This window comes from Melitaea cinxia, chromosome 11, assembly GCF_905220565.1.
Source record: "Melitaea cinxia chromosome 11, ilMelCinx1.1, whole genome shotgun sequence".
Classification (NCBI taxonomy): Eukaryota; Metazoa; Arthropoda; class Insecta; order Lepidoptera; family Nymphalidae; genus Melitaea; species Melitaea cinxia.
In genome coordinates, this window is record NC_059404.1 from 10147024 (window position 1) to 10171044 (window position 24021).

The 24021-nt window shown below is 31.0% G+C and overlaps 4 protein-coding genes and 1 non-coding gene across 5 annotated transcripts; 1 reads left to right on the forward strand and 4 right to left on the reverse strand.

Annotated features, from left to right (window-relative positions):
- Positions 1 to 2705: 2705 nt before the first annotated feature.
- Positions 2706 to 2824, reverse strand: LOC123658122. Its single transcript, XR_006743836.1, has one exon. It is a non-coding gene; the product is annotated as a 5S ribosomal RNA (ribosomal RNA).
- A 1939-nt stretch (positions 2825 to 4763) lies between these two features.
- Positions 4764 to 6669, forward strand: LOC123657557 (mitochondrial transcription rescue factor 1). The gene is made up of 4 exons (XM_045593082.1): positions 4764 to 5129; positions 5232 to 5377; positions 6037 to 6109; positions 6409 to 6669. The coding sequence occupies exons 1-4, from the start codon at positions 4947 to 4949 to the stop codon at positions 6610 to 6612; spliced, it is 606 nt and encodes a 201-aa protein (XP_045449038.1). The 5' UTR covers positions 4764 to 4946; the 3' UTR covers positions 6613 to 6669.
- On the reverse strand, positions 6625 to 10979 carry LOC123657555 (DNA helicase MCM9-like). Its single transcript, XM_045593080.1, has 4 exons — positions 10843 to 10979; positions 9490 to 9619; positions 9056 to 9201; positions 6625 to 7813 (listed from the first exon to the last, which is right to left on the reverse strand). The coding sequence occupies exons 1-4, from the start codon at positions 10863 to 10865 to the stop codon at positions 6712 to 6714; spliced, it is 1401 nt and encodes a 466-aa protein (XP_045449036.1). The 5' UTR covers positions 10866 to 10979; the 3' UTR covers positions 6625 to 6711.
- Positions 10980 to 11414: 435 nt separating this feature from the next.
- On the reverse strand, positions 11415 to 15817 carry LOC123657587 (DNA helicase MCM9-like). Its single transcript, XM_045593109.1, has 8 exons — positions 15723 to 15817; positions 15362 to 15633; positions 14994 to 15223; positions 14407 to 14513; positions 12793 to 13012; positions 12187 to 12343; positions 11684 to 11793; positions 11415 to 11570 (listed from the first exon to the last, which is right to left on the reverse strand). Exons 1-8 carry the CDS (start codon positions 15815 to 15817, stop codon positions 11415 to 11417), a joined length of 1347 nt encoding a protein of 448 aa, XP_045449065.1.
- A 3622-nt stretch (positions 15818 to 19439) lies between these two features.
- LOC123657556 (pre-mRNA-splicing factor 18) lies at positions 19440 to 23580 on the reverse strand. The gene is made up of 7 exons (XM_045593081.1): positions 23331 to 23580; positions 23124 to 23250; positions 22601 to 22773; positions 21975 to 22055; positions 20808 to 20942; positions 19953 to 20165; positions 19440 to 19698 (listed from the first exon to the last, which is right to left on the reverse strand). The coding sequence occupies exons 1-7, from the start codon at positions 23391 to 23393 to the stop codon at positions 19459 to 19461; spliced, it is 1032 nt and encodes a 343-aa protein (XP_045449037.1). The 5' UTR covers positions 23394 to 23580; the 3' UTR covers positions 19440 to 19458.
- Positions 23581 to 24021: the final 441 nt, after the last annotated feature.

Below are 24021 nucleotides of genomic sequence, written 5' to 3' on the forward strand. Positions count from 1 at the left end.
AAAAATACTTTTATATTCAAGTTTTAGTTTTTGTAAAACGCTATTTGATATTCAAAAGTTTAGTGACAGTAAAGATTTTAAGCGGTACTAAATTTAAGAATCCGCTCCGCTCGCTAGTCGTTACTTTGCAAAATGCAAGGCATAGACGGCAATGAACTTTTTCAAGTGCTCAGTCTGAAAGCCGTCCTTGCATTAATAATAAAAAAAGCTTGAAAAGAAATATGTACGACGGTCATACTTCCTCAAAAATAGTTTAAGGTATCCACTTCGAAACTTATATTAAAATATTTTTGAAATAGTTACGAAGGATTTATTACGTAACAATCGTAGATTATTAATTTGAATTTAGGGACCCATCAGTAGTCGGTAAATAATACAGTGGCATCAGAAATGAGTATTTAAAGCTCTATGAGATTTAATTAATACCATCCACTTGCATGTCTATTCCGCCCGCAGCCATGAGCCATCAAACGAGACAAAGCCATAAACTGTGTCAAATTAAAAACCCTTTGAACCCGCCGTGAACATAATCGTGTACTAAAATAAAAAGATCGTTACGAATTGGAGACATGTGTCCACATGTTACTAAGAGACAAACCGTGTATAATGTGATAAACTATAGCTTCGTACCGTTGAGTCGGCTTTTAATTACAGTCTTTTGAGATCTTGCTCTTATTTTTACACCGCACAGTGCTGACTTAAAAAGTGTAGGGTGTTTCGAAATAGATCGTGATTGTTTTTCTAATAGTTATTTTATCTTCACCTTAAAATGGATACAGCTTAATAAAAAATAATAACAGTTTAAAAAACTAAGCGACGCGACGGTCATTATGTTACAAGCAAATACACATCGAAATAGAAAAAGTAATTCTGCTTTTCGTTTCACTGTCGAAATTATGCAAATATTTAATAATCAGAGTTTATTTTATTAATAATTTTTTTATTAAATATTAATGAAGTGGTAAAAGCAATAAGCGTACTATTCACAGTTTACGAAATAAAAACACTCTATACGCTTCACTACTGGGCATAGGCCTCTTTCCCCATGTAGAAGAAGGATCAGAGCTTAATCCACCACGCTGCTCCAATGCGGGTTGGCGGATATATTCCTTACTATGAGTAACGATCGCTATCAGGTGTAGATACATGATAACAACCGTGCTCTCCGAGGCACGCTGGGGAGACCCACAAGGACTGTACAAACACCCAGACCACGGCAAACACTTGTATGGCGAATACAAATGTTTGTCATGTGCGGAGATCGAACCCGCAACCTCCATAGTTTGTAGGTATAACGTCTAGGTAGGTAGGTAATGTCAGACCGCAGTTAATATCTAGGATTGAAATGATGAAATTAAAATTATATTATCGTGAAAAATAAAATAGACAATCTTAGAAATAAAAATAAAAAAAGTTTGATTAATTGTCTCATTTTCTTATAAACACTTCCAGTTTATAGGTATAACACGAGTGTGCGAAATAGACTCATTGTATGTACCTACTTATTTATCTACCTACTACTATTAAAGTTTCAATAAAAAACCGGCAAATATATAAATTAAAATTTTTCAAAAACGGCCTAATACTATTTTCTTCTTTTTATTCTTCTTATTGCTATATCACTACGACTGAAATTATGTTTACATTGATGTCTTCGTCCTAAGCTGAGAATCAGTATCAACAGGTGAGCCTTAGGAAGGACTTTCAGTCGGAGCCCTACTAGAGGGCTCCCGTATTTTTTCGGCTATCAGTAAAAACTGGTGTCATTGTAAATATGTTCAAGAGCAATTAACATTAAAAAAATATATTGAAGTAAAACTTCTTTACGCACGGTTGACTTGGGGAGTAAGCTGGCGAATGCGTGACGAGAGCGTTACGAAAAGCGTGATCGGGCGAGGCGAGCGAGGGCGAGCAAACATTTCTTCTTTCTCTCATAACCAGTTACTTTTCAAATATCTAAGACTCAGTGCATATATATATTGTGCAGGACTATTGATATTAAGGAAGTTTTACTTCAGTCTTGTAGGCCATAAAGCACAGTTGTTTTTTGAAGCAAAACTTCTTTACTTGACTTGGGGAGTAAGCTGGTGAAAGCGTGACGAGAGCGTTACAAAAAGTTTGATTTGGTGAGCCGAACGAAAGTTGAGAGGCAGATAATAATAGATGGGTTTACAGAAGTTTTACTTCAGTCGTGTGGTCTAAAGTACACTCGTTTCTTATAATAATTATGCTTTACTACCCCTGCAAAGCTGGGGCAAAAAAAGTCGCTCTAGCTATGAGAAGGTATATGTACATATTTAATTCAGTAATAACGACTCTAAATAATTTTGAAACCTACAGTTATGTCTGTAATGGTCAGAAAACGCCCATCTGTTACGTGAACCAAATGTGATATTATAAACATAAAGAAGGGGTGCTTGCCATCGACTCAAGTGTTCTGTCCATAATATTATGGTAAGCGTAAACATCCGACTATTAATAAATCGTTCCAGATGATACATACATAAAAAGGAAAAAATATATATAAATGTTGTTTTTATTTATAAAATAATATGGACTACATAATCCTTGACAAAAGAAAAGATATAGTTTATAATAAAAAAAAGATGCTAAAGCTAGGAATAGCATTCTGAAAATAACTGAAAATGAAAACCGTTGTAAAAAAGTACTGTGAATATAGAAATTAAGAAACAGAAGTACAAAAAAGCCAACGTCACGCGGTGTTCCCAGGCGGTCACCCATCCAAGTACTGACCGCGCCCGACGTTGCTTAACTTCGGTGATCGGACGAGAACCGGTGTATTCAACGTGGTATGGACGTTGGCAAATTCAGAACACAAATTTACGATCTTATATTGCTTCAAAAATTAAATAATACTTCTATTCTATATATACTTCTATTATATAATATTATCTACTAATTTTTAGGCGCGGCTTCGCTCGCATTGATTTTTTTTTTATAAAAAGTATCCTATATTATTTCTAATACCTCCAAGAATATGTGTAAAAAGTTTCTTGATTTTTGCGTAAAAGCATAGGAAATAAACCTTTATAATATATTCACATTTATAAAATAATATAAAGGGATTAATTTTTGGATGAAACAAAAACTTATTAACAAAAAAAATGAAACCTAAAAAAGTGAAAAGCAAAACATAATAAACCTTTTTCATTTAATCTTAATAACTATCATAAACTAGTATAAGTATACCTAAGTAATTTAGATTCGCGTCAAACAAACAATGTACAAACGTTCTATACACCATAACCAAACGAGTAATTTTACGACATCTATTGTGAAACAGTAACAACTAACTAAAAAGTTATATACATACTCATCCTTTTTTGCTGTTATAGCTATAGCTAATTTTATTTTTCTTTTTTAATTATCAGTTTCACATCAAAAACTATACCTATATATTATAACTAGCTGACCCAACCACGCGTTGCTGTGGCTCAGTAATTATAATTTATTAAAATATATGTAAATTCTACATTCAAACGCGCCATCTATAATCTAGAAATAGAAATACGGCGTCATCTACCGAATAGCTGTGCAAACTTAGATGCCAAACCGCCATTTTATAGAGATATAAAAATACGGCGTCATCTACTGGATATCTCTGTGCAGCTTAGATCCCAAACCGCCATCTATTAAGATCTTATAGAAATAATCGATAAATACACACAAGTCTTACCTATAATAAACATTTAATTTGCAATAACAAATATTGAGATCAAAAATTAAGATAAAAACTCTAAAAAAAAAAACTTATTGGGCGTGTTGCACTAAATGCCCGCGCATGGATTGGAGTAAATCGTTAATTCAATATGGATTCGCGTAGTGGAACGTACTGATTATTTCCCGATAAAAAATATTAAAATATTAACAATATTAATAATTTATTATTGAGTTATTATAGCTCATTAATTCTTTCGGGTGCCATCTGCGGTGTCATGCGCAGTCGATATGTATAAATAAAAATATTCAATACTGCCGTCTGCCATTTTTAAGCCAAAAGTGGATTTCATTTTTGGGTGCTGGCGTTGTAGCATCCAATTTTGATTTTGATTTTTGTCAAAAACGAGGAAACACGCAAACAAATGTTATTGATCCTTTTTTTCATAAATTTTAACGCGCAAACGATTAAGTAAAACTAAATTATCATACATTATAAATTCATAATTTTGTGTGCCAACTTCATGAACCTTTTTGTGACGACCTCGGACTAAGAGGTCATGACACCAATATTCTTAGTAGAGCATTAACCCTAAAAATAAAACCATAGACTCACTCTGAAATTGGCAAATCCTCACGGAAGCCATTATACACGAATAAGACGACTATAACGTAAAACGCCGCGAACGTTATAAGTGAATTTTATAGGTAGAACGTATATTTGAACGCTGTATGGTTGCAATATGACGGCATGATAAAAACATGCAACTGTGGGGGTTGTGAGTAAATTATTCCGCATGGATTGGAGTAAAACTTAATTCGACATGGACTCCCGTTAATTTATAATTGCGTTTATGACGAAACGAATGAGAGATAAGACTCGGAGATTTCTTCAAGTTTTGATGACATTCACAATTTGACATTAAAAGTTGTTTTTTCAGATTCCCGCCACGTTTTGATGAAAGCCAACTCTAACCTACCTATATTTTGAAGGCGTAGTAGGCGCGATGTGGTCATGAAAAGGGCGTAATCTGTGACGTCGAGCAATTGCTCGTGACGACCACGGGCTTTAGGTGGAAGGTGGAACGATAGAGAGGGCGTTAGGGTCGTTGCGGACGTTTGGTGGAACGCACCCAGTCGAATAAAGTCAAAGTGAAAAATGTCAAATATAATTTTCATAACACTCGATATTCGTATTATGAATTAAAATAAGTTAATAGATATTTTAAATTAAAAACAATCTCAACTAATAAAACCAATTAAGCAAAATGAATGTTATATGGAGGCGCAGTAATGTTATTCATAATTTATTTCGTATTATAACCCAAGAAATTCAAAAAAATACACAATTTAACTATGTTTCTTATAGTACAACTTTGAATGGTTCTAAATTATTTAATTTACAAACGATTAAACCTACACACAATGTAGTCCGTCATAAGTCCAAAAAGGTATTATAATGTTTACTATTTTTGGTTAGTTTTAAAAAATATGTATTAGTTTTCTGTGATTCTATATCAATTTATAAATAAAATTGGACTTTTATTTTACAGAAAACTGATGCCGACTCCGATGATGAATCCGAAGTATTTGATGATGATGATGTTTCTTTATCGAGAGATTCAAAAGTTGTAAAAATTAACACCACATCTTTGAGAACTGATGCTATCCTCAAGTCGGCTCTAGGAGTAGCGAGAAAGTTAGTTACTATTACATAGCCTTTACACCCTCATACATTAATTATAACATTTGAACCATTCTTTAATAAATTTGCTTACAAACAAAAAAGAAAGAAATTGACTTCAACAGCATTTTGAAACATAATGGTAATATGATTTAGGTTATCAGTATAACAGTCAACTAAATATACTTTATCATTTATTAGCGATAACTCCAAAAGTACTTTTTAGATCTTCATCAAATTTAAATGCTCCCACAAAACAATCACAAGCTTTCCAAAAAAAAAAAAAAAACATAGAAATCAGTTCTTTTAATAAATGCTTAACACAGGTAAAAAAAATACAATCCAATTGAAAACCCCTCCTTTTTTAATAACAATTGCTGTCTTTTGTTTATAATAACAACTGGTTGGAAATTGGTACGGAAATTGGTCCACACGGTCAAAAGTTCTGATGTAACGTACATAAAAAAAAATACAGTCGAATTGAGAACCTCCTCCTTTTTTGGAAGTCGGTTAAAAAAAACAATCCAACTTTATAGCTTTATAATATTAGTATAAAAAAGTTAATAGATAGGTATTAGCATTTTAAAAAGTTAATATTAATTAACATTAAGTAAAAGCTTATTTCATTAAACCTATAAAATATGTTTCTCTTAAATTATTTGTGTATTTTACAGTAAAATAGAAAAGTTATTTTATGAAAGCAAAATCAGAGTAAATGGTAAGAAGATTTTAAAGAAAAGCATGTCTGTAAGTATTTAAACTATACATTATAGTCTGTATTTAGTAAGAAAAAACATAAAATTTCATCTATAAAATTATTAATCAATAACTCTTAAAAATATTTTATATAGCTATTCTCAGAAATAATATTCTTGATATAATTCATATTTCACATCTCCAATGAATATTAAAGTAGTGTGTTCAGATGAAACATATTTCAAACTAATTTGGTTTTTTTAAATATAAGTTTAGTATATTATTTAATGTTAAATCACTAATTACTGTTTTAATGATAAGCCACTTTTACAATAGATATTCTTTTGTAGGTACAAGTGGATTATGAAATAGACATTATTAAAAGTATAAGTCCAAAAAATCCTGATCATTTATATGTATCAAGAGTTGAAATATTGAATATAGCAGCCAAAGAAGAGAATATCGTAGTGACAGCGAGAAGATTCAAAACACTGCTTATAGAAAATTATGAAAATGACCCTTACAAACCTTCTACATCTGAGGAAGATCAATAAAATCATATAAAATTGTAAATAGATATTTTATATTAAAAATTAGATAATATAGATCAACAAATAGTATTTATTCCATAATACAATAATTAAAATCTACTTTTATATGTCTAAATCTATATCACAGTCGGAACTTTCAAACATAGATATCTGTGAGCTTGATCCTGATGATTTATTATTTCCTAAAAAACTACAGTTCTTATTTTTTATGTCTGTTAGGGCTGTAATTGTAGTTTTGTTTTGTTCTAAATTATTTCTGTCAATTTTTTCATCGTAAAATTTATTCAAATCACGTTTTTCAGTAAATTCAAACTGTTTTAGCATATTGGCTGTCTTGTTTAATAGTTTTTCATCATCTTTCTTTGGACAATTTTTGTTTTTATCTTCATCTACATCAATTTCATTTGTTGAATCATTTTTACTATTCTCACTGATTTCATTACTAGAATCGCAATCCATAACTGTTTTAAAATCGATTCCTAGTTCTGTGAATATATCATTAACACTAGGCACTGCTTTCAATATTTCTGATTCTGGACACACATTAATTTTAGATTTTTTATCAGATTTAACTCTTTTAGTGTTTGGAATCTTTTTTTCTTTTTTATTTCCAAATGAAGTTGTATCAATTGTTATTTCTTTTCTGTTACGTTTAGTTACTTTTTGCCTTTTATTAACATTTGGTAGTTCTTTTTCTATTTTATTTAAAGTAGAGTGTTTCTTAAGAGTTACTGCTAATTTATCATTAATAACCTTTGCATTAGATTTTTCTTTATCATCCACATCTTTTTTATATTGATTTTCGTTATTATCATGATTTTTCTTATTACTAAAATAGGAACTAGTTACAAGTGAAGCAGATAGAGGTATGTTATCATCCGCCACATCATCATATTTGGCAAAAAATTGAAAGTTTTTGCTATCTATATGATTTTCTAAAGTTTTGTGATCTATTTGAAGTAATTTTCCATAATAAAGTAACTCTTCTTTCCATATATCATGTAAACTCATTCTAGTCAGCAGTTTTTTTGCAGTACATAGGTAATCAAAATCTGGATAATTAAGGAATGTAGAATGTAAAGCATCTACTGTGTCTTCTAAAGTACAATCTTGCATTGATAAATCAACTAGAGAAATGGCTGTTATTGCATCTATCGGTAATATAGTGGTTCTGTACATAAGGCGACAATGAGCTTGTGATAATCTGTAAAAATGTAATTACTATTTAGAATTTCATTTAAAGTTATTAATAACAGCTTTTTTATCCAGTATATTATATAATTTTGACGACAGGTCTGGTGTATTGGTGCGTGTTCCGTGTCGGCGGCGTCTAAACACCGACGGTCGCGGGTTCGATTCCTGCTCGAGTGAACATTTGTGCAGATATTTATTTCCGGCCTGTTGTTAGTCCTTGTGGCTCTACCCACTGTGCCTCGGAGATAACGTTAAACTGTCGGTTTTGTTATCATGTACACCTGATAGCGATCGTTACTCGTGGTAGGGAATATATTCGCCAATACGCATTGGAGCAGCGTGGAGGATTAAGCTCTGATCCTTTTCCTACATGGGGAAAGAGGCCTATGCCCAGCAGTGAGATATTACAGGCTGAAGCAATGTGATGTATGTAGTTAGCTTCATCTTGCAATGTTTTTGAATTTTAATGAGGTGGTTTATACATTATACAGTAGCCTACATTATATTTTTACTAGCGACCCGCTCCGGCTTCGCACGGGTATAAAATATAATTATAGCCTATGTCATTCACTGAAAAAATGATTAAAATCGATCCAGTAGTTTTGATTTATTCATTACTGCCCGTGGCCCGCACGCGTTAACTTAGAGTAAAAGCCGGCCGGAACCGCCGCAAACGCTACGTACCGCGATTTTTAAATCTGTAATATCTTCGAAAATATTCATTTAAATCATATGCTGTAAAGGGCCATATAGATCTATATTAAATAAAAAATATATTTAAGGTATTTAATTGGATAAGGATTAATGCTGTATTGGTTAAAATCGCTTCGAAAATTAGCCATTATTTGTCGTAAAAGGTACCTAAATGACAAAAAAATGTTATTGTGGGATATCCATAAGGATAGGTATATACCATCGCGGAGTTTTCTGTAGACCTTTTCAATGTGTACAATACTTAGTACATTATTTTGATAAATCTCGTAGGGTTCAGCCTGCGTTTGCAATTTAAGTGAAAAAAAAAAATTATTATTTACGACATAACATTAGAAAACTCACAAATAACAGTATTTCTCCACTATTTAATGGATGTTATTATACATATAAACCTTCCTCTTGAATCAATCTATCTATTAAAAAGAACCGCATCAAAATCCGTTGCGTAGTTTTAAAGATTTAAGCGTACATACATGTGCAGGGACAGAGAAAGCGACTTTGTTTTATACTATGTAGTGATGAATTATATTTATTTTACCTCACTAAACTATCAAGCATTCTAACAGTTGTTCTTGAAGGATCTCTATACTCTGACTTTCTCTGCATCATGTAGTAACATTGCAGAATTTTGTTAGCTGATTTTGTCATCTGAGTAGGTCTAGGACCTATTAATCCTATGTACATCTGTAATAAAATATTAGCAATTGCTGCTTTTAAATAGTATACACTAGTATTAAATGCTACTTTTACTTAAATAATTAATAGATTATAGAGAATAACAATTGTTATAATAATTCCTAAAAAAAGTCTATGAAATTTTTTTTTGAATCCCTTATCATTTCTGGTAAAAGAATCGTTTCTTATAATTTGAGAAAAAAAATGTTTATACAATGATTACAAAACCTTGATCAATTTGATATCTTAAATTAAAAAAAAAAGGTTTTGTAATATTTCAAGGGGTTAAAAGTTTACCTGTAGTTTCTCAATTGTCCATTTCTTGTTACTCTCGTTTCGATTACTATCACCAAACAATATGTAGGATGACACTAATTTGTCCCAAGTTTTGTTTTTTGAATCGAGTAAAATAAATATCAAGTCAAACCTGTAAACATTTTAAATTTGAAATTATTAATTAGTATTATCTATCAATGTAAGTTTCTAAGTATTCAAAAAAACTTTAAAAACTCTAAACCAACCTAATGATCAAAAAATAAGTTCAATAAAAACCCTCATAATATGAATGTTATTTAAAAATAATTGTGTTTGCTCGCAAACGAAAAAAAAACCGACTTCAATTACATCGACAAGTAATACAACGTAGATCGACGAAAAAATAGTCAAGCAACTACGCGTTATCAAAGATTACTCAAAAAGTAGTTATCAGATCTCGATAAAATTTATATGTGACCACATGATAAACACCAGCTTTCGATTAAATTAGAAATTATCAAAATCGGTACACCCAGTAAAAAGTTATTGCGGATTTTCGAGAGTTTCCCTCGATTTCTCTAGAATCCCATCATTATTTCTCCTGGATCCCTGATCCCCTGATTCCCTGATCCTGGTTTCCTTATCATGGTACCAAACTAGGGATATCCCCTTTCCAACAAAAAAAGAATTATGAAAATCGGTACATCCAGTAGAAAGTTATGCGGTATAATACAACGTAGGTCGACGAAAAAAGCGTCAAGTAAAAACGCCTTATTAGATATAACTCGAAAAGTAGTTGTTAGTTCTCGAAATTTTTTAAATGGGACCAATTGGCACATACCACCTTTCGATTAAAACAAAATTTGTCGAAATCGGTCTACCCGGTCAAAAGTTCTGATGTAACATACATAAAAAAAAAATACAGTCGAATTGAGAACCTCCTCCTTTTTTGGAAGTCGGTTAAAAAATCTCATATTACAACTTATAAATTACTTAACTTGCGCCTCGCGGTTTCACCGGCATAATTTCCGATTACGTCGGAATGTCGAGATAAAAAGTAGCCTATGTGTTATTCTAGAACACCAGCTATCTACGTACCAAGTTTCATTAAAATCGGTTAAACATATATACATACATACATTCTCACAAACTTTAGCGTTTGTATTAGTAGTATTATAGTAATTACTTATTACTTATACTTTTATATACATCATAAATCCTATGTGGGTGTTATTTTTAAACATAAAATACTTTAATATTTTGACTGTAACATCCTTTTCATTTAAAAGAAAGTTACAAGATAGCCTCAAAATTACATTAAGTGTTTTCAATGAATCAAAAACTTACAAGATGTAAAAAAAACAAAAACTAATCTGTATAGTAAACATCATTTACCTACTTAACAAAGGACTTCCCATAGATACGTTGACACTTAGTGGTTGATCTCTTTGATAATGACCTTTTGGGTTACACGCGGCTATGACTGCACAACGTGAATTTAGCTTACATACAATACCAGCCTAGAATTTAAAATTGTAATGTTATTTAAATTTTTAAGGTATATCGTGTGTTAACTAAATCATACATATCATACATATTTTTAATCACGTTTTTTAAAATAGGTTTAAAATTTTTGACAAAAACTGGGGTAAAAAGCTACCAAGTTCTAAACATTTGCGAAAATTAGTTTTCTGTATTTCCACTAAAGCAGAACTATAGCCTAAAACAATAAAGTTTCTAATATACGAATTATTAAAGAAATAAGAGTTTCGTGTAAAACATGTATTTAACAAAGCTACTATGTGAAATGAAACTAAAGCCAATTCAAAGTCAAAATCAATTAAAGATTCATTTTTGCAAAAGAAAAAAAAAACAGTTTTGTATACCATGTTGTTTTAGGCCACACAACAGTCCTTCCTGAACATAAGTAATATTTTTTAAAAGTGACAACACACTTAATAATTATTTCAAATAACCTTAGCCACAGATATAGTTTGTTGTTCCATAGCTTCATGTATAGCAGTTCGGTCGTGTTCCCTCAAATGCGATATTTCATCAATACAACAAACACCCCCATCTGACAGTACTAACGCACCCGCCTCTAACTGCCACTCTCCATCTTCCTATTAATATAGAAAATTCGTTTCAATTACCATTAATTTACCATTTCTCATTTTTTATCTTTTTATTTAATGATTAAAATACATTAACCAAAAAAAAAAAAAATCAAACCAACTCTAAGAGCAGCACAAGTAAGGCCAGCTTTTGTACTGCCAGATCCAGAAGTTAACACTGATCTGGGAGTTAGCTCTGCACAGGCTTTCAATAGTTGTGATTTGCCAGTACCTTAAATAATAAGATTATTTTTACCGCATAACTCCAGAACACATGCTAATTTTGAGATATAAATCATCCTATTGGTTATTCTAGCTATTCAACTGTCTGTATAACAAGATTCAATGTTATATTGTAATCGGTTCAGTACGAAACTTGCTTATTTTCAATTGAAATAATTAAAATGGACTACATAAAACAGTGAAAAATATTTTTAAAATATCACTATATATATAAGCCTAGCTTTCATAAAATGGTTAGCCTTTACACAGATTAAATCAAACATAAATAGGAATCTATGTATATATACATTATTAGTGTACAAAGAAAACAAACTCTAGCCCTATATAGATAGGCCGAGAGTAGAGTAAAATATTATAAGTATAAATAAAATGTAAAATATACCTGGATCACCAACAAGTAGTAAATGACACTGTCCTCGAACATGTGTAGTATGCTTATCATCAGAAACTGTTTTAGAATTTTCTTTTTCAGCTATATGATCAGAACCAGTAATTACGGTCAATAAAACTGCAAGCTTTACTAAATAAAGACCATAAACCTAAAAAATAATAATATTGCTTAAAAATAAAAACTTCTATGCAAATATAGATTGTAAGATTGCCGGTGTAGGCTGGATGAAGACTGCTGAAAACCGGGATGTCTGGCGCGAACTTGGGGAGGCCTATGTCCAGCAGTCGACTTTGAACTGACTGACTGACTGACTAATGTAAATATAGATATTTTAAGATACGGTGCTAGTTTTTAAAAATACAGTAACTACATGCACATGACAAAAAAAGACAGTCAAATACTTTTTATACTGAAAAAAAAAAAAAATGTTGAACAATTAATTCTTTTAAATAGTAAAATGTTGAGAAAAATACTACAAGCTACAGCTACTATAGTGTAACATGTAAAAGTTTAATTATTAGCTTAGTAATATTTATAGTAAGTATAATTATTAGCTTATTACAATAATTATTTGTAAGTATAGATCCTTTAACATACTTGAGGACAAATAGAGGCGATGATTTGATCCCTGCCTTTTAAAGGACATTGTTCATACTTTTTCCAAAACTCATCAAAACAGTCTTTAATATCAGGGGCCATGGCTATAACTTCTGATCTTTGAGCATTAATAACTTCAATATAGTTGGCTTGCAAAACAAGTTCCACTTCACATTTTCTGCTTAGTATTGATGGACGCCATCTTCGACGAACCGAGCCACTGAAATATTTTTTTTACAAATAAGTTTTTAATCTGATAAAAAGTATATCATATTATATGCACGCTGTATATAAATTAAAGGTTTTTTAATGCTTACACAAATACCCTAGCTAACCTACAAAATAAAGCAAAATCATATTCCTTATATAATATAAGGATTCCAGAACAAACTATTGAGGAAAATATTATTGCTTATTGCATGCCCAATAAATTGTGTTTGCAGGCAAACGAAGAAAAACCGACTTCAATTATATCGACAAGTAATACAACTTCTTCTTCTTCTTTAAAGACTATGGCTCCATCAGCTTTACGCCAATGATTTTGCCAATGACAAGTGCTGGTGTATTGAAGTCCGGAGACAGGGTCCGTTTTTGACAGTACAATAGTGGGTTAAGCCGCTTAAGCTGCGGTTAGTTGAAAATATTTGACATGATAATTTGATTTTATTTTTTGGTAAATTATAATTTTATATCATTGATTCTAATAAACTCAACTAAGACAACACAAAAAAAAGATGGCCGCGGAATGTTTTTTTGGGAGCATATCATATAGTGATACAGTTAATTTCAGACAATTAAAAAACAAATGATTGAGAGATCCTTCCTCCAAGCCACATTCACTTGTGCAACTGTCACGAATGCGCAATTTAGCCAAGAATACAGGTGCGCAGGAGAAACCCAATCGTATAAGTAACACAAGGTAGGTAGACGAAAAAATAGTCAAGTAAATACTGATTATCAAAGATTACTCCAAAAGTTTTAATCAGATCTTGATGAAATTTAAATGCGACCACATGATAAACATCGGCTTTCAATTAAAATAAAAATCATCAAAATCATTACACCCAGTAAAAAGTTATGCGGATTTTCGCGAGTTTCCCTCGATTTCTTTGGGATCCCATCATCAGATCCTGGTTTCCTTATCATGATACCAAACTAGGAATATCTCCTTTCCAACAAGAAAAGAATTATTAAAATCGGTTCACAAACAACGAAGCTATCCCAAACATACATAAAAATATATATATATGGTCGAATTGAGTAACCTCCTCCTTTTTTTGAAGTCGGTTAAATTAAAAAATGTGTATTAGTACCTATATTTATAAACTTTGTGGCAATCTATTAGCATTGATTATTAGTCCTTGAGTACCTACTAATAAACAATATTAAAATCTACAGATTAATACAGTCAGATAGAAAATCCTCTTAATAAATAAAATCCTACAGTAAAAGGATCATCTTTAGTACAGTTCCAAGTTTTTATGAGAGATAACTTAATGTATTGCAAATGAAAAAAAAAAAATTCATAAAACATACTTAAGTTTAAATAGGACATTTGAATGTCCATCCATTCGCACAATTTCTAGTTTAAGATATTTTTATGGCCTAACTTACCAAATTATTATATCATCACCTGGCTTACAGGCATCTACTAAATCATCTTCTAGAACAACCCACATGGAACCTGGTATTGTTCCAATACTCAATTTGTTTACTTGTTCCTGTAAATTAAAATTTCATTATACATTAACACAGTTTAAAACAGTTTTTTAATGATTCTCTTGGGCATTGTTAGTAGGAACTACCCAATTTTCTTAATTAATAGTTTTAAATACCAAAAAGAATACTAGGTGATAAGGAAAAGCCTTGGTGAACAATGGATGATAAACCCAGTATATTTTATTTAAATAATTTTTTTTTTTGTATGGATTGTTTTCATTTTAGCATTCCAATAACCACTAGCATTACAATTGTAATTACTTAGCATTGCTATCCTACTCATACTATATAAAGGAAACTCTAAAAAGAAAAGTAGTACAGTACACACAGTACATACAGTAGTACAGGCTGATTAAAATCAATGACATTGCTATGCTGCTACAAAATCTTTTTTAATAAGACTATCATATGGCATTTGTGTTAAAGTAGACATTGTATAAACCAGCAAATTTTGATATATTTTAAATGCAATATATACTTACTTGTATTTTTATTTCTTGATAATCTTTACAGTGTTGTCTAGAAACAAGGTTGACCTGAGAAAATGTTGAACATTTGCACCTAGTCTCTGTGTTCCCACATTTTGATGGAGCTTTTAATATATATCGGTTTTCAAAATCAGCTTCTACTGAATTTTCATACTTACATTTCATACAGACATATATCCTTTGATATTCTAACATCTTAGCCTGTGTTACACGTACAACAGTACCTTAAATGTAATAATTTTAAGTTATTATAATTTGTATGACATAATGTATGTGTAATTACTTTAAAGTGGTAAGGAATTGTGTAAAGTTAATTTGTATTTTATTTTAAACAACAATTATTAATTACATTGATGATATACCTGTAACTTTGAGAAAGCATCCTAAGTCAACATTTTTAGGAAATATAGTCCTGTGTAATTCTGGACAAACAGGTAAACCAAAAAATCTTGCATGAACATTTCTTTTTAAATGACTGAATTGCAGCTTCAATAGAAGAGGCTTGTATTCATCTTTTTCTAGAATATTTTGTTGGACCTTGATTATATCCTTATCACAAGCTGGTAATGAGCTCACAGGGCTACACAATACTTTGTCACCGACATCAGGGTAAGTTTCGAATAATTTCAAAAAACTGTAACAATATATTAATAGACGAACTCAAATTTAAAGAAATTTTTTAAAACATTTTAGTCTTTGTATTAAAAATAAACAAGTACTCACTCTATTTTAATACTGTAATAGCCTAAAATATCTTGCTCTGATAATATATTTATGCAGTCCTGTAAATGATAAGTAGTAACATACTCCAAAATCATTTTGGGTTGTTATTATTTTTTTTTATTTCATACTAATTGATTCAAGTGATTTACTAAACAATTTTTAACTTAAAAATATGCTTTATTTTAAAATAATAAATTAACAAATAAGTTATCCAAAGAGCTAAATAATTAAAATCTAAAAGTTGCAAATAAAAATTAATAATCAAATTTTAGTTATTTTGAAATAAACTAACAATCACAAATCACAATAATATTTAAATTGACATTAGTGATCATAACTTTCATTTCATAAATTGGCTATTGGCTAGGATCAAGCATACTTCATCCTAGTAGATTGGTCATAAACAAGTCATAAACTGTGTGACTAGATTTCATTTAACGAATGCTACTGCTTGTGGAGGTTGAAAACTACTAAATTCTACGAAAAGAGAACGAGAAAATCCTAAAAATCATATTACATGTTTTCGTTGTTGTGTTACAACGAAAAAGTATTATATTGTTCTCTTGATTATAACTATAAAACAATAAGATGAACATAGAAAACACCATAAATAAGATAAATCAATGTTTATTACATAAAATTAAAATCTACAGAAATATTATTTTTATAAGGTATTTTTTAAATTGTGATCGAGTCATGGTTCTCTTCTTTATGTTGGGTAACATTGTCATGAAGCTATTCAGAGTCCATTAATTTGATTTGAAAGCCCTATTTCTTAGCATCTTTAACATTTTCTACTTTTTATTGAAATTTTATACTGAGGGATAATTGATAACTGTGGGAAGCCCCTACATTCCAAGAACAATAATATTCAATCCTTAGTATCTATGAAATATAGCTTAAATTAGCTTGTTTAATAAGAGGCTCATATAAAATGCCTCTGGGAAGTAGGTACCATTTATGTAAAATTAAATAAAAGTAATAATAGTAATAATAAAGTAAATTTAGGTACAAAGAGTGTTACGAACCTCAAAACTCGTATAATATAAGTTTCATGTGGTGATGATTTTTCAAATATGTGGTATTTTATAAAAATTATTATATACTGTTTGTTTCCATTAAAAATAAATAAATAAAATAGAGTGAATCGGGAGAATATACCCTAAAATCGTTTTATCAGTATTTGTTCACCAAAATCGCGAGTTCCACCGATAAATTGGTAACTTTTACATCATTGGCTTACAAAATCTCAAAATTAAAGATATACCTACTGGCCTTACTTTACCAGTCATCGAATCAGAAGAAAAATAAAGTTACTTCAGACTTGGCTCCGGCCTTTTGATATACCAGAATGAAACTAGGCTGTATGGATTATAGTCCTTTGCCTTTCCCTATTGGGGATAAATTTTAAAACAACAACAGATATACCTACAATAATCAATTTTTCCAATACATGTGGGTATCCATCAATAGCTTTTCCTCTCGAATACTTATTATTAGAAAGAGATAGTTACAATCCATTCGATGAAAAGGGTAATACCCCGCATTTTTTCGAGATTTTTACTGTATGAATGAAAAAAAAGTACCAGAATAGTTGAAAAGCGTAAATTCTACTATTTTTTAGCTACTAGATACTGTTAGCGGTACCTGGAACTCTACAAATAAAGTAGAAATGTACTAAATCTGGTCACGCTGGTCATAAAGTAGAGGTTTAAATCACCCTAGGTATGGCAATCTGAATTCGATGAATCGAAGAATCGAGTGCTCGGACCAAATAAATCGATTTTTTAAATCCATAATTTGTTGTACTGAATCGATATTTCACCCTTGCAAATTAACATTAGATTTTTTCTGTCTTGGTAAAAAAACCATAAAATTATTTACAATTAGAAGAATGTACTTGTAGTATTACGGTGTTGCCAGTTAAAGGGCTAATTACTCAAAAACTCGCGATAAAGTATTTCTTGTATCCACTTTCTCAGTTCATTCGCTATCTACTCTTCATATTTTCTCTTTCTGTTTGCTATCACCCACTCATCTCTTTCTCTATACACCTTTATCATTTATAACAATGTACTCTCAAAAAAAATAAAAATAAAAACACAAATACCAAACAAAAATTTATTTACAAAACAAAATTATTGAACCAATGATTGATTTCACTCGGCAGATTCTTAATCCCTTTCACTGCTTCCTTTATATCTTCAACCGGGACCGCTAAAGTAAATAACTTATAATTATTCTTTTTGTACCCGACCGGTTGTTGTATCTGTATTGTTTATGGGGCGCTGTTTTTACTGGCATTATTATTTCTAATTCTTGTAAATGTTCGAATGCTTTGAGTTTAACCGGCCTCGGTACTGTTTAACGTTTCAGCCTGTAATATCTCACTACTGGGCATAGGCCTCTTTCCCCATGTAGGAGAAGGATTAGAGCTTAATCCACCACGCTGCTCCAATGCGGGTTGGCGGATATATTCCCTACTATGAGTAACGATCGCTATCAGGTGTACATGATAACAACCGGGACCTACGGCTTAACGTGCTCTCCGAGGCACTGTAGGGAGACCCACAAGGACTGCACAAACACCCAGACCACGACAAACACATATAGGGCCAATACAAATGTTTGTCATGTGCGGGGATCGAACCCGCAACCGCCAGCGCAACAGGTACAATCCATGGCTGTGACCTCTGGGCCAAAGCAGCGTCAAATAGTTCTTAATGAGTTAGAATAGAAAACAATTTGACATTGGACTTACCCTACTAATATTATAAACGAGAAAGTTTGTATGTATGGATGTTTGTTCCTCTTTCACGCAAAAACTACCGAATGGGTTTTAATGAAAGTTTACAATAATATAGCTTATACATTAAAATAACACATAGGCTAATTTAATTAATTAATAATAATATTTTAAAGATAGTGTGTGAATTGTCCAAAATATAACGATAATTGTCAAGTAAGTCGGAGAAAAATTTGGCTTCTGTGAGCTATTCTGGCGTACGCCAGATGTATAAGAGAAATGTTTAATTTTTTAAATTAGTTCTATAAAAAAGTCTTCGACAGCATATATCTTTTATGAGTAAAACATTATCGCAAAGACAGTGAACCATAAATACAATATAAATTGATAATATATTTCTAATGGACATTTGGTTTTAACAAATTGATTTTTTTGTTGAAGAACCAATTTTGATAAATTTTGGTAAAAATATATTGGAAAGATAATAATCTACTCCAAGTACTTACTAATCCTGCGCAGACGAAATCGCGGGCAACAGCTAGTTACTGCTAAAATGCGAAGCGGCGCGTTTTGCATACCGCTTACAACCATTTCATGAGACCATGATCGTCGTCGATAGATCAAATCGCAACGGCCTACCTTGCTGCAACTTTTAGAAGTTTCACTTCTGCCGTGTATGGATTGCACAAACACACTAGTTTTTTTTAAATGATCGACATTATACATGAAGGTTATTCTTACACTACCCATGAAAAACAAAAAAAGTAGTTAATTACATATTGTAACATTGTTTTTTTAGTAATAATCATATATTTCAGCCTCTTTCAATTGCTAATAACATTAGTTACAAATGTTTCGGACATTAACCTACAAACTAAGAGACTATAGGCACCGCTGTAATATTTGACTAAATATTTCAAATCCAGATATAGGCGATGTCTTTAAATATTCAAAATAAAACAACATAGGTATTAATTCACAAAAATATTTTTATTTGGTTGTACTGTATTCTACACAACGAGATGGATCAGTTGGAAAATATTCTTGGCATTTTGTCATGAGCCTTTTCAGAGCTTGTATATATTTTCTTTGAGTTTCATCATTCATTACGTGGGCGACGTTTTTGGAAAAAATTTTCTCACGACCAGTACGAGCGTGAATACCGACCATAGTCACACCAATGGGCCACGGGGCGTTACCTATTGCCATCTGTAGATACGCATCACTTGCCTGTTTTAAGAATAAATTTTTTTTAAAAAATAATTCAAAATTACATGTAAACAGATCAAAATTAGTTCTCGTCTAGTCGTAGTATAAAATAATGTTGAATTGGACTGATTTATATATATTTATAATGGAATTTTTAATGAAAACAATAATAATAAATCTGTATGACTTGAAATTACAAAAAAAAAAAGATTAAGGGGGCTTATAACAGAGAGAAATACACATATTAACCTATGTTATTAAAGTAATCCGCTTACCATTATATAATTTCTTTCTAATAAATGTTTAGTTATCTCCATGAGGCTGTCACAAATATCTTCTGGCAGAGTTTTTTTCTTTAATTTAATCATTAACGGTTTGAGATATACTTGTGTCTGTGTGTAGGTAGCTCTAACCATTTTGTGTTTTGTTGCTGTTTTTTCTGCAGCAGTAGCAGAATTTAGCTGTTGTCCCCAAAGTTTTAAGAGAAACTGGAACAAAAACAAAAATGTAAAATAACAAGAACAATCAAGGTAGGCTAAATTATAATTTCTTTTATGAACATAGAAAAGAATTGCATGAAGACATATGTCTTAAAAATTAAGTGGTAAATTTAAATTAATAACTTTTTCATAATGAGTTGTTGTGCTGGTGAAAACTGTTTGCTAAGGTTTTTTTTTTTCGTGTTTATGCAGAAAATCTTTATACAGCCCATACATATTATGTCTGTCATGGTGTGAATATTTCTATTTCTGTTGCACGTGTTTCTTGACTTCTAGCACAGGATTAATTTCCTTCTGGGAGTCATTGAGTATCATCATCATCATCATCATCACTTCAGCCTCACAATCCAATGCTGGACATAGGCCACTACAAGTTCGCGCCAAAAATGGCGTAAACTCATGTGCTTTGCCCATAGTCACCACACTGGGCAGGTGGGTTGGTAACCGCAGGGCTGGCTTTGGCTTTGTCATTCAGTATCAGATATTTATAATGTATACAGTGTAAGTATTTGGAGAAAATTTTACATAAGTTACATCTAATATAGTGAATATAATATAAGTTTTGGAGTACACTTTCCTCATACTTAGATATTATTAGCATGTGACTTACATGTTACTGTTTATACTTACTTTTAACAATGTCATTATTACATTCATATCATGGTTTCTATCACCTTGACCCATTGTTTTTGCCATCTCTTGAATAAATTCATAAGTTACAGTATCATCCATATCATCATCCTTCTGAGACTTTTCACTATCATTCTGCAAGCAAAACACATAGTTTCGATAATGTATGTAATATTGTATTGAGGTAGGGCACTGCTGGATATATCGTGAAGAAAATCTACAGCAGTCCGACTGTAGAAGAACCTTAAAACTTACATCATCATTACAGCTAAAATAGCTCTACTCTCAAGTGGTCTTCTGTTCTTGTGGGGAGTAAGGTTTTTTTTTTATTTGTTATTGTTTATAAAATTAACAATAATTAAAATAACAAAATAATAGCATAAAACCACTAATGTTTCAAACATGCTATCGTGCTCTACTGATAGATATAGTATATAATGTATGACTCTTCTTTTTAATATGTAAAACATTAACAAAAATACAAAAACTATTCGTAATTTTTATTGACCGACTTCAAAAAAAGGAGGTTACTCAATTTGACCATATATATATTTTTTATGTATGTTCAGAGATAACTCCGTCGTTTATGAACCAATTTTGATAATTCTTTTTTTGTTGGAAAGGAGATATCCCTAGTTTGGTACCGTGATAAGGAAACCAGGCTCTGATGATGAGATACCAGAGAAACTCTCGGAAATCCGCATAAATTTTTACTGGGTTTACCGATCTTAATGATTTTTAATTGAATCGAAAGCCGATGTTTATCATATGGTCACATTTAAATTTCATCGAGATCTGAATACAACTTTTGGAGTAATCTTTGTCTACTACTACTACTACTTGTCGATATAATTGAAGTCGGTTTTTCTTTGTTTGCCTGCAAACACAATTATATTATTTAAGTACTTTTTAACCCAAAATGTAACGAAGTAATGTTGTTTTAATGTAATGTATGTATTTCTACATGAAATATTTTTATACAAATCTGAGATAGGTAGTCCTAGGAGGGGGGGGACCGTAACTTGCTTATGATGCTTCTAGTGTTGTAGGTAGCTATAGTCTGCGGTAATCACTTACTATCAGGTGGGTCACAAGCTTGATTGTTAGCATGGGCTTATAATTTTTTTTTATCATTTAGTATATAAATGTATATTTGGGTTAATTTACCTGTGTTCCGAGTGCCAGTATTTCATTTAGGTAAGCTTGATCCACTTTCTCCATGGCTTCTTGGAAGTCATTCCTGAAACCCTGTAAATGTAAAGCAAAATTATTAAAATTGGTTAAAATAATTATTGTTTGCTATAAAACCTGCCTAATCCTTTATTGATTGTATCTTATTTTAATATTTATTCATAAAATTCATAATACAATTGTAATGAGTCATTATTTTCACTTGGTCACACGATTTTTTGCGAACTGGGGGGGGGGGGTCGGGGATTGGGTCAGCAACGCGCTTTCAATGCTTCTGGTATTTTAGGCGTCTATAAGCTACAGTAATCTCTTACCATCAGGTGAGCCGTACGCTTGTTTGCCGACCTGGTGATATATATAATATAAAAAAAAACAACTACTATTTTCATGAATCATCTTAATATTTTCTAACACTTTGTAGATGTTTCTCATAAAGAGAAAAATTAAGAAAATTAAATAAAATCAGTAAGTGTTAGTGTTTAAGCTTCATGCTTTTCAAAGTTCACCAGACAGGGCAAAATCTGTTTTATTAGCTAGCTGATTATAAAAAATAGGAACGAAAATATATAAAAACTATTGAAAAGTGTAAGTTCATCGATTACCCTATTGGCTTCTGGTTCTTGAATTTCAATTCTTCTTAATCTTTTGAAAGATTGTAGTTCACTCTCTCCAAACAATAATATTGGATGCCCTCTTTCCCTTAATCTTTTTATTACTTCTGTTCTGGGCAGAGATACACTTTCTGTCTGTTCTCTTTCAGTCTCTTGCTTATTGGCTGAAAGTATAATCAAATTGGTTAATATATTTTAAATGCACACTTGGTTGTCTATTACTACGTTAGGTATCCCAATGCCTGAGTTTTAGGTATCTGCTGACTGAAATAAATATAGATTAATTTTTGAATAAATATTTACCAAAAATTAAAAAAAAAATGACAGGTCAGGAATCAAGTACAAGCCTAACACGCATACTAACATCGGCTACGCGATAAAAAAATCCAAAAAATAGGTTTGTGCAAGTGTTTGTAGTTTTCAGAAGTCCCGGTTCCCGAACGGGAGCACGTAAACTTTGGGGATGGTATTGTGTGTTATGGTTGTGTGGTGTTATACTTTTTTTAAATCTCACCTTTTTCGATTTCCCTTTTTTTATCTATATTCTCTGCTTCAGTATTCTGTTGGTAATGTTTTTTGAAATATTCTTCCTGTTCCTTAGCAAGAAGTTCACCTCTTTTAAAATACTTTTTGTTTGGGTCCTGTTGTATAAATCATGTTTTATGAGTTTCACAAATATATACTACTTACAAATACTTAAAATCTTACGACTAAATCATACCAATATATTTTTTTCTTCCAGAAGTTTTCGCTTCTTAGCTATTTCTGCTTTGAGTATATCCATAATAAATTAAAAAAAACGTATATATGAGAAAATTAAACTTATGAAATGATAATATATTAGAATATAATAGACAAAACCACAAGATTAAATTTCTTAAATTTAAGATATGTAACAGTATATACACCAGTAATGAAAATAATTTTATATATTAAACATAAAAACGTAAACACAAATATTAAACATCTATTACATTTTATTTTATATTACTTTTTTATTTACATATGTATTATTTTTGGCATAGACATACATACCACAGAGTATAGTAATACTTACAGAAACGGAAGACCATCTATGCTCCATGGCACAGACACCATAAAGTAGAATAAAAATTAAAACAGACTAAAAATATTTAGTGATGCGTATTTACTTTGTATATCGAGTAGTCTGAAAATCGAGTAATTAAAAAAAATTCTTAAAACAAGAGCTTAATTTACCAATAAAAATTCGGTAGAGTTAATTTGTCTCAGCAGACATAACTTTATTTAAGGAATAATGATACCTTAAATAACGTACTTTTGCAGCGATTATATCGTTATATTTTTACCGGTTATTAATTCATTTAACCAAGAAGCTTATACAAAACACTGGAAAGTGCATCGTAAACAATGCTTTGAAGACAAAAAATTTG